This window comes from Stenella coeruleoalba (genome assembly GCF_951394435.1).
Source record: "Stenella coeruleoalba genome assembly, chromosome: 4".
In the NCBI taxonomy this organism is placed as follows: domain Eukaryota; kingdom Metazoa; phylum Chordata; class Mammalia; order Artiodactyla; family Delphinidae; genus Stenella; species Stenella coeruleoalba.
In genome coordinates, this window is record NC_137149.1 from 62,252,305 (window position 1) to 62,266,187 (window position 13,883).

The 13,883-nt window shown below is 40.8% G+C and overlaps 1 protein-coding gene across 5 annotated transcripts in view; it reads left to right on the forward strand.

Annotated features, from left to right (window-relative positions):
* The window catches only part of PGM2 (phosphoglucomutase 2), a 153,173-nt gene extending 142,006 nt beyond the window's left edge, over positions 1-11,167 (forward strand). For 4 of the 5 annotated variants that reach the window (XM_079920692.1, XM_079920689.1, XM_079920690.1 and 1 more), the window contains 2 exons: positions 649-782; positions 6,271-11,167. In XM_079920692.1, the coding sequence (XP_079776818.1) occupies positions 649-782; positions 6,271-6,373 (237 nt within the window). In that variant the 3' untranslated portion in view covers positions 6,374-11,167. Of the gene's footprint in view, positions 1-648; positions 783-6,111; positions 6,174-6,270 lie in introns of all 5 variants that reach the window. The other variant, XM_079920691.1, reaches the window with a different exon arrangement.
* Positions 11,168-13,883: the final 2,716 nt, after the last annotated feature.

Here is a 13,883-nt window from a genome sequence, read left to right on the forward strand (position 1 = left end):
ATAGCTTCTTTGTCTCACGCCTGCCCTTTGCTGTACCAGGTGCGCTAGGTAGTGAGCTTTACTAGGGCCCTGCAGAACATGCCGACTCGGTTCTTATCTGCCTGCTACAGGGGCTCCGAGGACATTCTTCTGTGTTCCATCAGGTCACCTCTGCCCTCCACCTGGTTTCTGACTGCCACGATTAGTTGGCAACCCCCTCAACTGCTGCTGCCTCTTTGCCCTTGTGTGGTTTTTGATTTTAATGCTTCAGTCATTTTAGTGGAGTTTGGAGAGCAATCAGCTAAGAATACATCTATCAGAAGCCCTTGAAAGTGAAATAAGCCTAGTGTTTTGTGGGGTTTTGGTAATGCATTATTAATTGGTTTAAAGCAATTTCTTGTGAAAGTGATGTGTTTCAATTTTAGTAAAACTTTAGTAGCTTTAATAGAACCATGGAGGTAAAAAGTAATATGCAAAGTTAATTTTCACAAATTGCCTTATTATTATTATTTGTTTCATTTATACAGAGTACATTTTCTGATTTCCTCAAAAATGTTCTTTTCTTCTTTGTTTTGCATTTACTTTCTTGCTTATTCAGGGGAAAGTGTTAGTTAGGTAAGAACAGCTGATGTTACTACTTAAATTTATAACGTGTAAATTAATTCCTAGGTTCTCCCTACTAGTAAAAGCAGTCAAATGATCACCTTTACCTTTGCTAATGGAGGTGTGGCCACCATTCGGACCAGTGGGACAGAGCCCAAAATCAAGTACTATTCGGAACTGTGCGCCCCCCCTGGAAATAGGTATGCTATGGATGGCAGCTGCTGTGATTTTTATTCCCTAAACTTCCTAAATTCTATTCAGATGCTAAGTAAAATATTTTATCTTTCCAATATGTAGTTTAATTAGGAATGTTGTTTCAGAACCTGCAGCACTATTGTGACATTAACAGCCCCTTGAAGCGTCTAGGGACAAGAATGCTTACTTCCTACTTGGTTATTTCCTTCTACCCCAAATTTCCCTGTATGGGAAAATTTCATTCCTAATTTCAGTAATAATAATTAAATTTCCTTTTTTTAGTACTTTATATTTGAGGCTGACACCGATGACTTTTTCTTTTTCTCCATGTCTCTGATACAGTAAATTAAAATGCATTACACGTCCATTCAACAAATATCTTTGAGCACCTATTGTGTGTAAGTCACGCTGGGCCTTGGGGCAGATGAAGAGCCACACAGAGAGTCCACCAAAGAGCTGATGGTCTGGTAGCTTCAGGGTCGTGCTTTGTGACCTTGGTAAAGGGTTTGAGTTGGTCACTTTCCAACACCTGTAACATTTTGAACTTTATCAGCCGTGGTACATGTAGCTAGTACGTGTAAATGTCATATTACACACCTATTTAACAGTCACTTAGCTATCATTTCTCTATTCAGAATACAGTTCAAAATCAGGAAATTTGGGACTTCCCTGGTGGCACAGTGGTTAAGAATCCTCCTGCCAATGCAGGGGACAGGAGTTCGAGCCCTGGTCAGGGAGGATCCCACATGCTGCAGAGCAACTAAGCCCGTGCGCCACAACTACTGAGCCTGCGCTCTAGAGCCCGCAAGCCACAACTACTAGCCCACATGCCACAACTACTGAAGCCCGCGTGCCTAGAGCCCATGCTCCACAACAAGAGAAGCCACCGCAATGAGAAGCCCGTGCACCGCAACAAAGAGTAGCCCCCGCTCACCACAACTAGAGAAAGCCCGTGTGCAGCAACAAAGACCCAGCGCAGCCAAAAAATAAAAATAATTTTTTAAATATCAGGAAATTTTTTTTTAAGTGAATTAAGTCAGTGCTGTCCAACAGGAATAAAATGTGAGCCACATATGCAACTTGAAATTTTCTCCTAGACACAATTTTAAATAGTGAAAAACATAATATATTTATTTAACTAAGTATTTTAAGTATTAACGTTGCAACATGTAATCACTATAAAAATTATTAATGAGGTATTTAAAAAAATTTTTTTCACACTAAGTCTTCAAAATCCATACAATATTTTACACTTACCACACGTCTCAAATTCGAATGCTATATTTTTCTGGAAATACTTAAAATGTTTTGGGTAATATTTATTTATTTGGCTGTGCTGAGCCTTAGTTGCGGCTTGCGAGATCTTCATTGCGGCATGCAGGATCTTTTGTTGCGGCATGTGGGTTCTAGTTCCCCGACCAGGGATCAAACCCAGGCTCCTTGCATTGGGAGCGCGGAGTTTTAGCCACTGGACCACCAGGGAGGTCCTCTTAATCTGTATTTAGAGTTCCTAAAATTTACAGTTGAAAAAGTAGATTTTGACACCCAAGTTGTTGGAAACATACTTAAGTTTTCCAATAACTGAATCAAGTGCTAGTTTTCAAATTTGAATTTCAATTAACTTAAATGAAATGAAAAATTCAGTTCCTCTGTTGAACTAACCGCATTTCAATTGCACCGTAGCCACGTGTGGCTAGTGGCTACTGTAGTAGACGACACAGGCCTAGGTAGTAATGGCACATACACTCCAAAGTTTGTCCATAGCGTTTTTCTGGCTTGTGGACCAAATTTACATTATGTGGAAATAAGAGCAGAGGAAATTTTCTGAGCATCTTAAATCAGTGAGCTAATAGCAGATTAAATGTAGCAGATTAGAGGGGCAGGGAAGATTTGTTACAGTTGGACTTTCCTTAGGCATGAAGAAGTGAGGGCTGATAGCAACGCAAGAAATATTAAAACAAAACAAAACTATAAAACATGGATACAAGAACTCAGAATAGTCACCTGTTGGGGACTTTATCATAAAGGAAATAGCAAGCCACACCCAAATCAGCCCTGAATCTTCTTCTGAATAATTCTCATTCTCACTTAGTGCTTTCATATTTCTGTATCTCATTCTTTTGAAAACAAATGGACATAAGTCCAATTTAAAGATCTATTTTCTCTATATATTTCTTTCCTTTTCATTGTCCTGTGAAAATATGTGTAATATTTTAGAAAACTTTCTTTTATAATAACAATACAACTTACTGTTTAAGGATCTGTGGTATTTACATTTTTCACATGGCTTATTGAGTGGACTTAAATTCAAATATTAGTTTCTAAATTGCTGAAAATACTTTGAAAATTTGTCCTTTTATTATAGTCATTGAAATGTTACTCCCATTTATTAAATGAAACATTAGGCACTAGGTCAGCCCATAGATATGCTGTCAAGGCTCAAGCAAGGCATGAGCATAACTAACACACAACAGCAATAAAGCCATGGCTAAGGTTTCCTTACTTTCTGTTAACATTAAGTATTATTAATATATTTTATATCATGAATTTCATTCATTCATGGAATTCCGTAACCCACTAACCCTTTTTTTTTTTGCGGTACGCGGGCCTCTCACTGCTGTGGCCTCTCCCGTTGCGGAGCACAGACTCCGGACACGCAGGCTGAGCGGCCATGGCTCACGGGCCCAGCTGCTCCACGGCATGTGGGATCTTCCCAGACTGGGGCACGAACCCATGTCCCCTGCATCAGCAGGCGGAGCTCTCAACCACTGCACCACCAGGGAAGCCCCCACTAACCCTTTTGAATAGAAAATCTTTTTCAAATACAATTCCTGCTTTTAAAAACTATTTTTGTTGGGGTTGATGTCTTTAGTTGTTGTTTTTTGTTTGTTTTTTGTTTTGGGGTTTTCTTTTTGGCTGTGTCGCACAGCTTGTGGGATCTTAGTTCCCCAACCAGGGATGAAACCTGCGCCCTCGGCAGTGAAAGCACAGAGTCCTAACCACTGGACTGCCAGGGAACTCCCTTGATGTCTTTAGTTTTGTTCAACTTTTTATTGTGAAAATTTTCAAACCTATAGAAATGTAGAAATAATGTAGTGAATACCCACAAACTCCTCACATAGACTAGGGGTTGACAAACTTTTTCTGTAAAGAGCCAAACAGTAACTATTTTAGGGATTACAGACCATATAGCCCTTGTTATAACCACTCAGCTCTGCTGTTGTAGCCGGAAAGCTGCCACAGACATAAAAGAATAGGTGTGGCTGTGTTCCAATGAAACTTTATTTACACAAACAGGCTGCAAGCCATAGTTTGCCTACCCTAACCTAGTTTCAGCAGTTGCTAACATTTTGCAATATTTGCTCTCACTCACCATACATATCAATATTATATATTTGGGTTGGTTTATTTGTTTTCTCAGGCATTTGAAAATAAGTTGCAGACTTCAATACTCAACTCCTAAGAACGAGGACACTCTCTTACTATCTCAAGATTTAGGTAATAGTCTCAAGCAAGGTTCTAACGGAGAAACAAAACCAGCAGGGGATATATAGTAAATTTATTGATGAGTTTTGTTTTATGTATATTGTTTTAAGAAAACCAATAAGGGCTTCCCTGGTGGCGTAGTGGTTAAGAATCCGCCTGCCAATGCAGGGGACATGGGTTCGAGCCCTGGTCCGGGAAGATCCCACATGCTGCAGAGCAACTAAGCCCATGCGCCACAACTACTGAGCCTGCGCTCTAGAGCCCACGAGCCACAACTACTGAAGCCCGCACGCCTAGAGCCCGTGCTCCGCAACAAGAGAAGCCACCGCAATGAAAGGCCCGCGCGCCACGATGAAGAGTAGCCCCCTCTCGCCACAACTAGAGAAAGCCCGCATGCAGCAACAAAGACCCAACTCAGCCAAAAATAAAGAAAGGAAGAAAGAAATTTATATTAAAAAAAACCCCAGTAATTATTAGTCAGTGTGCCTTCCTGAGAACTCTTATTTTCTTCAAAGCACATTTATGGAGAAGGAAAAGAAAAGACTTGTGTAATTCATATATATTTATGAAGCATAATTACGAAATATGTTACCAATGGGGGGGTAAAAGTAATTATAATGACAGCTACATCTATTGAGGTTTTTGGGCCAGGTTCTGTGCTAATTGCTTTCTATAATTTATCTCAATCTATATGACAACTCTCTTGAGAAAATAGTCTTTATCTCAGTTTTACAGATGAGGAATCTGGGCCTTTGAAAGGTTGACTCACTTGCCCAAGGGCACACAGCTAGTAAGTAGTACAGCCAGAATTAATGTCTGTAATAAAATGGATTGTTTTAGTTGTACTGGTTAACTGTTACAATGCAAAAATGATATTAACTAATTACAAAGATTGCCCTTTCCGTTAAAGTTAAGTTTGCATATATTAAAGGTGGTCAAGTATGAAGTATTAAAAGTTTGAATTGAAGGATTTTTGTTTTTCTATTGAGCTTTTTGGTTTTAAGTACTTATAGTAACTCACCTCATGCTAGTAACCTGATATGTAAGGCTGCCACATAAATTAGACACCTGTCTAATTACAAGTCTGTTTTATCTGTTACCAACCTTCCAATTGTTTGCACATAAATGAGTGTTTTCCACATGCTTGAAAACTTGGTTTCCTTAAAGGGATCTAGTTCCCAGGATTTTTGTTTATACTTTAGTTGTGACCCTTTTGTTCCCAAAGTAGAATAAAAAGCAGCCACGTAGCACAGGGAGATCAGCTCGGTGCTTTGTGTCCACCTAGAGGGGTGGGGTAGGGAGGGTGGGAGGGAGACGGCAGAGGGAGGAGATATGGGGATATATGTATGTGTATAGCTGATTCACTTTGTTATACAGCAGAAACTAATACACCATTGTAAAGCAATTATACTCCAATAAAGATGTTAAAAAAATAATAATAAACAGGAGGTCTCAGGGTCTGAGTTCCGGGTGAGTGACCAGCAGGCCCACTAGGAGGCTCCCCATCTCTTCCATCCTGGGAAGGCCTGACACAGGAGGCTGTAGCCGAGCTCCCAATAGTTTGAAGACAAACAGGATCAAGAACATTCATATCCTGGGAGACCAAAGACTTGCCAGCCATGTCATTTGTAAAAGTTCAGCAGGATTTAATGACAGCTGAAGTCATGGAAGTTTTCTCTGCACTGTTAGGTACAGACAGAACTTTTAGGGATGCTAGGCTACAAATTGTGTTTCTTAAAAATTCTTATGAGAAGTGCAAAGGGGTGCTTTTGTTTATAGTAGAGACCTCAGGAAGGCCTTTGCGGAAAATATGAATATTGTCACATGAGTTTTTTGTCTACATCACAGATGTGTTCCCATGCTTAAGTAACTGGAGTTCTGTTTTGTCTGATTTAGCCCTCCGCTTAAGGGTAAATATCAATGTTAACTGATCTATGTGAGGAATCTTTAAAATATGCTTTGGAATAATCCACTGACCTGGAATTTTTTTTCCCCTTTATTTTGCAGTGATCCCGACCAGCTGAAGAAAGAACTAAATGAACTAGTCAGTGCTATTGAAGAATATTTTTTCCAGCCACAAAAGTATAACCTGCAGCCAAAAGGAGAGTAAACTATCCCAGCCTTGGGCCTAATTACATTTCCCTACAATTAAGCTGAACTTGATTTCTTAAGCAATGTTTTTGTGGGCTAAATAATTTAAACTATTGCTACAAGTATTCATATTTTTTTAATAGACCTACATTCCTCCTTGTTTTATGTTTGAACTTTAAGGGTAATAAAGAAAGATGGTCAAATCTAACAAACCACCATTCCTGTTAAAAGGTTGAGCATCATCCGAACTTAAAAAATGAAGATTTTGGGGCTTCCCTGGTGGCGCAGTGGTTGAGAGTCCGCCTGCCGATGCAGGGGACATGGGTTCATGCCCCGGTCCGGGAGGATTCCACATGCCACGGAGCGGCTGGGCCCGTGAGCCATGGCCGCTGAGCCTGCGCGTCTGGAGCCTGTGCTCCGCAACGGGAGAGGCCACAACGGCGAGAGGCCCGCATACCGCAAAAAAAATAAAATCATAAAAAATGAAGATTTTAAAAATAACCTTCAAAAATATATTGTAATTAATATGCTTTCATTAGAATAAATACCAAATATGTTTCTTCTCTAAAATTCATTTTATGTGTAAGTAAAACAGCCAGAAAGCCTATACGTATTACTAAATTCTGGGCTGTCCTATGTAAAAGATAGCCACTTCTACATGTATGTATATTTACATTTCTGTCAATTGCTTATAAAGTAAAATAGATGAACAGATCAAATGTTGTGTTTAGGGAAAATACAATTCACAGGAACCTATAAAGTAGAGCAAAAGATACTTTAAAAAGATAGTTTTTTGATCTAAAACTTTAATTCTAATAATGCACCATTATACATTGTGTATGTGCTAGGAAAAAAGAGCTTAACCATCTTTGTTCACTGTGTTAACATTCACTTTATCTCTTTAAATCTTGAATGAAATAATTGGTTATTTGAAACTTGCAAAGTAGATTATTGTAGTTTTTTGCTTTAACACAATTCAATGTAGTTTTGGTCCTAAAGCAGCAAGGACTCTAAAACAGTGACTGCCTGACCTTGATTTTTTTTGCCTTGTTCTTAATGTGATCACAATCTAAAACTAGGCTTCTCCAGGTTCATTATTTAACCTGCGCCTTCTCATAACTGATGGCCTTAAAACCTTCCAAAATGACTCCCATTGAGAACCCATGACTGAGGACCAAACTGTTCTTTATATACTTTATATATCTTGTGTGATTTTTTATTTTTAAAGCAAATGATTGCCTATACTCTTACTAACTTAAATGTTATTAACAGTTTCAGAACAATGAAAAATGACAGTACCATTGACAATCATGTTTCTAATGTAAAGGAAAGAATATTTGTATATCCGAGTGATACACAGTTTGTCCCCTACCAGATCTCCTAAATGTACAATATTCAATATATTCTATCAGCTGCTTCATTGTAAAAGCTGTATTTATTTTTGTTTTCTAGCCTTAAAGTGTACTCTGGGAAAGAGAAACTTTAGATTTGTGTCCTCTCTACATTTTTGTGAGCACATAAATTGTACCCCATCACAGAGTTTGTTTCTGGAAATGCGAATGTAATTAAGATCCAGTCCTGCTTGATGGAGCTCAGGGTCTAATTGGAGGGCTGATAAGTAACTACAGTACTTAACACGTTCTATAATTGAGTTATCTGCAAAGTACTCAGAGTTGAGGATTGTGAGAGAGGGATTCATTCTGCCCAGAGGAAGCTTCACCTTCAGGGGCAAGTAGCAGCTGGAGATGGAGGAGGAAGTCTTCCAGGCACAGAGCACAGCATTAGCAAAAGCCTGGAGGCACTGGGGTGTGTGTGTGCAGTCCTGGACGGAGGTGGGGAGATGGTGAAAACAGAACCCAGATGTAAACTTCAGGACCTGCCCCACTTCCCTCATGTGAGTGGGTGATTCAGTTGGACCTAGAGGAGATCCTCCAGCAAGTATTTCTTGTTATTGAGGGATGCAGGGTAGCAACGTGTGGTGCATAAAGCTTGCACCATGAGGACCCTGCATTCTAGTCTTGGTCCACGGGGAGCCAGCTCTGTGACCTTAGTCAGGTCACTTAGCCTGTCAAAGTCTCCATTTTGTTATTTTTTAAGACTTTGGGTTTTTTTAGGGCAGTGCTAGGTTCACAGCAAAATTGAAGGAAGGTACAAAGATATCCCGTACCCACCCTGCCCCCACCCCATGCACAGCCTCCCCATTATCGACACCCCACCAGAGGGGTGCACTTGTTACTGTTGATGGACCTATAGTTAACACATCATTATCATCCAAACTGTGGAAACAAGAAAAAGGTCAATGAATTGCCAGGGGTCAAGGGGGAAGGAGAGATGAATAGGCAGAGCACAGAGGATTTTTATGGCAGTAAAAAACATTTTCTGCGTGACACTGTAATAGTGAATACATGTCATTCTACATTTGTCCTAATCCATAGAATATACAACACCAAGAGTGAATACTAACGTAAACTGTGGACTTTGGGTGATAATTTTGTCATTTTTAAAATAAACTTTACTAAATGGTCTCTGAGGTCATATCATGCTGCAGGTCTTTAAATTATATAAAAATCCATTAAGGGCACCATCAGCAATCATAAATCATTGGCAGTTCTCTTTGGCAGAATGCTTAACTAGCCCTCTTACAAGACCTAACATCTGAGATGGGGGAAAAACGCTTTTTACCGAAGAGACAGGCAGCCGTGTCTTCCTATCCTGCCTTACCTTGCAGCCTGAAGGGAGGGGTGCTGAAATTGGGGATGAGGAAGACAGAACCACGTGACATGCAGACGCCAGGAAATGTTCTGCAGGGGAGGAAGGCAGTGGTGGGGACGGAGCGCCGTGTAGCAGCCCCCTCTGCCTTCTCATATCTAAACTGCTTGGGGAAGACTGTCCAGTTTGAGTGTAGAGGTGGCAGCCCATTTTCTCTTGGTGCCTAGAAAGAACAAATTCCAAATTAAGTCTGAGAGACTGACTTGCAGGAGGAAATGCAAGCCAACTGTTTTATTTATTTTTCCTCATGGTGTCTCTATGAAATAAACACCTTTATTCTTTCCTCTAAGAAACATTGGCAGTAGCTGTCATTAGCTCATCGGTTTAACTCAATCATCATGCTATTAAGGGACGGTATTGTTATTTCTTGACATTAGAAACATGGTTTTAAATTTTTTTAATTAATTTGTTTATTTTTGGCCGCGTTGGGTCTTCATTGCTGCACGCGGGCTTTCTCTTAGTTGTGGCGAGCGGGAGCTACTCTTCGTTGCGGGCTTCTCATTGCGGTGGCTTCTCTTGTGGAGCATGGGCTTTAGGCACGCAGGCTTCAGTAGTTGTGGCACGTGGGCTCAGTAGTTGTGGCTTGCGGGCTCTAGAGCGCCGGCTCAGTAGTTGTGGCATACGGGCGCATTTGCTCCTTGGCATGTGGGATCTTCTCGGACCAGGGATCAAACCCATGTCCCCTGCATTGGCAGGCGGATTCTTAACCACTGCACCACCAGGGAAGTCCCTGGAGACATGGTTTTAAAAATAAATGCTTTAAGTGACGGAAAACGTGAATATGCCCTCCTTTTAAGGGATTTTGAAAGAATGGCATCTAAATCATATTTATAATTTCTACTTCCTAAAAGACTACATCCTGAGACTTATTTGTGCATTCGTTCATATGTCCACTGACTGAGTCATGCTTGAATTTTGCTATGAGTCAGGCACTTTTCTGGATACGGATAATAAACAGGATTTGTGACCTCAAACTTCGCCTAGCAGAGGAAATCACATGTACACATCAGATTGCTGCATTGCAATAGTAAAGCATTTGAAATATGGGCAAACCACTCTGTAATGTCCCCTTTTGGACTTGTCTTTTTCAAGAACACCAAGTTCAAACTCCTACCATTTTTGTTCAAAACAGTTTGACTCTGGGAGGCTGTTTGAATGCCATTTTCCTGCATCATCCCTCTGTCCTGTTCTTGCTACCAACATACTTTGTGTAGAGTAACCCAACTATTGAAAGCAAGATGTCACACTCTTGGGCAGACGGGAAGCAAAGTTTAAAATAACGCCACTTTGATAGACTTCTCCATGTAAGCACAGTGCGGTAACTTCGACTCACTGGAGGAGAAAGACAGCTGCCTGGAGAGATGAGGTCCTCGGACATAAGCGCAGGGTGAGCAGGGTGGAGAGCACTGTTGGGGAATCTGGTTTCTGTTGCCTTGGCTTCCTTGTGTAGGTCCCTGAATTTAAAATTTTCGGAACAGCTAGTGGCCACTTCCCGTTCGCGCCCAGTGAAAGCCACTTTGGTGTTTGGTGCAAACCTAGTCCAGAATGGAGCTGGGCACACAGACCAAAGAGCCAGCTCCAGGTCAAATAAGCATTTGAAACCATTTCAAAATAGCATTGTGCAACTTCCAAAGGGAAGTTAGGGTTGCAGTTTACAGAGATGATGAGGCCTAACTGTGTTCTTAAAATACATTGTTCTGAACTATTTCACCTTAACTATTTTTTTTTTACAAATCTCTAGGTGGCAACAGTGAAATGTAGCTCCATATCTGATAAAGGTTCCTAAATCAAAAGTAAATGTTATGCCCATCATCGGATGAATGGATAAAGAAGATGTGGCACATATATACAATGGAATATTACTCAGCCATAAAAAGAAACGAAATTGAGCTATTTGTAATGAGGTCGATAGACCTAGAGTCTGTCATACAGAGTGAAGTAAGTCAGAAAGAAAAAGACAAATACCGTATGCTAACACATATATATGGAATCTAAGAAAAAAAAATGTCATGAAGAACCTAGGGGTAAGACAGGAATAAAGACACAGACCTACTAGAGAATGGACTTGAGGATATGGGGAGGGGGAAGGGTGAGCTGTGACAAAGCGAGAGAGTGGCATGGACATATACACACTACCAAACGTAAGGTAGATAGCTAGTGGGAAGCAGCCGCATGGCACAGGGATATCGGCTCGGTGCTTTGTGACCGCCTGGAGGGGTGGGATAGGGAGGGTGGGAGGGAGGGAGACGCAAGAGGGAAGAGATATGGGAACATATGTATATGTATAACTGATTCACTTTGTTATAAAGCAGAAACTAACACCATTGTAAAGCAATTATACCCCAATAAAGATGTTAAAAAAAAAAAGTAAATTTTAGGTGGAGGCTTGAGCTAATTATCTCCTTTGCTGGTTCAGCAGGCTTCCTTATACTTTCCTTCTGAACGCTAAGTCGTTTCATTCCCCGAGGTGGAATCATCGATTCTCTACCCTCTGAAAGTGTCTTTATGCTCAAGGCTGTAATTGTCCTAAGTGTAGGATCACAGACTTCTCTCCCAAGTTCCGACCCTATGTTACCACCTGACTCCTTGGACTTTCCTACTCAGATGTCCTCAAATTGCGTTCAGCGTAACCCAGCCCCAAATCAGTTTTTTTATTCAGTTAGTTCCCCAGCTGCCCTTTCTCCAATTTATTCTACACCACCGCTTAAAAACACCTGCTCAGAACCTTCGGTGATTTCGATATTTGACTTGCACCTTTTCCTTTTTAAACTTGCGGAAAATTTCAAACTTATACAAAGAATTGTACAATGGGCCTCGAAGTTCCCATCATCCAGCTATAGCAAATCCCCCATTCATGTCCAATCCCGTTACATCGAAATCTTCCACAATCCCCATCCTTCTACAGGACAATTCTGAAGCAAATCCCAGACCTGTCATTGTATCTGTAAATATTTCAGTATGTATCTGTAAAAGATAAGGACATATTCTGTCTCTCTCTCTCTCACATACACATACACACAACCACACTACTGTCACACATTTTTAAATGTTTACAATTCCTTAACATCATCAATTATCTAGTCAGTGTGCAAATCTCCCCATTTGTCTCCTACATGTTGTTTACTCTTTGCTTGAATCAGGATTCAAATAGTATCCACTTACTGCATTTGGTTGATAGGTCTCTTAAAATCTCTTTTAATCTATAAAGTCTTCATCTCTTTTCTTTTCTTCTTCCTTTTTTAATTTATTCCAAACGACCAAATCATTTGCCCTGTAGCGTTTCCCACATTTTGAATCTTGTTGATTGCCTCCTCATGATGTATTTAACATGTTTTTCTGTGCCTTACGTTTCCTGTAAAGTGACATGGAAGATGGAGAAGCATGATCTCATTCGGGTTTGATTTTTTGGTGATACTTGATAGGAGTGGGCGAGGGGCGGCACTCCCAGAGCGTCTAGTTGTTTTCCAAGTGCCATGTGCTGGTTATCACCAGTCAGTTTGCCCACTCCTGCTTTGCCCTGTACAATAAAAGGGGAATCAGGTAAAGGCAATGGGGTTCCATTAAAAAGAGACATGAATGGATGTATCCATTGTTGTGCAGGCCTCCCCCAGAAGGGAGGCAAGAGGACCTGATGAGCTGTTTCAGACAGAACGCATAGCTCATGTGTCAGCCTTGATGAAAGCGTACTTCTTGCTCTCAGAGAGCGCTCTTGGGCTCCAGTAGTTCAAAGAAAGGGATTTGTCACACCTTTAGGTTCTCAGTGATTGCTTTTTTTTTTTTAAATATCTTTATTGGAGTATAATTGCTTTACAGTGTTGTGCTAGTTTCTGCTGTATAACAAAGTGAATCAGCTATACGTATACATATATCCCCATATCCCCTCCCTCTTGCATCTCCCTCCCACCCTATCCCACCCCTCTAGGTGGTGGCAAAGCACCGAGCTGATCTCCCTGTGCTATGTGGCTGCTTCCCACTTGCTATCTATTTTACATTTGGTAGTGTATATATGTCGAAGGGACAAAGTCAGTGATTCCTTTGAATTATGTGCCTGTTCTGGAACAAAATTGCATTTTTGTGTTGAGTTATGAAGACCAACAAACAAAGGGGGAAATATGAGCAAAGTACAAGAATCCACGGAGAGAGCTTTTGAAGGATTTGCTTGAGTGAACCAGCTGCGTGGTGGATGTAACCACAAGGCAGAGGAAATAAGACCATCTTCCTTTAGAAGGCATGTGCAACCCCAGAATGGGAACCAAGATCTTTGTTTGTTTTGTGTTAAAGAATATAATTATTTTTTAATTTTTTGGGCCATGCCATGTGACTTGTGAGATCTTAGTTCCCCGACCAGGGATCAAACCTGGGGCCTCGGCAGGAAAGTGCAGAGTCCTAACCTCTGGACCGCCAGGGAATTCCCCCACCAAGATCTTTGCTGATAAGATCTCAAGAGATTTAAATAAGGTTGAGTTTGTGCTGCTGCTTGAGAAAGATGGGCTCATTTGAGATCTACATCCTCTGTTTGTTCAGAGAGTATCCATTTGGCTGGACAAGAAACTTAAATTGCGTGATGCCATGACGTTTGCCCTGGAGTATGCATTTCTGTGGCAAGCAACAAAAACCAATTTCACAAAGTGAGACAAAGAAAAAGATTCTGAAAGAAGCCTGGGAAGTCACCCAGAGTTCAGTCAATGTTGTTCTCTGTCATTTATTCTCTGTCATCAATAGCATCTCGATCATCAACAACAAAAAGAAGATTTGAGGGT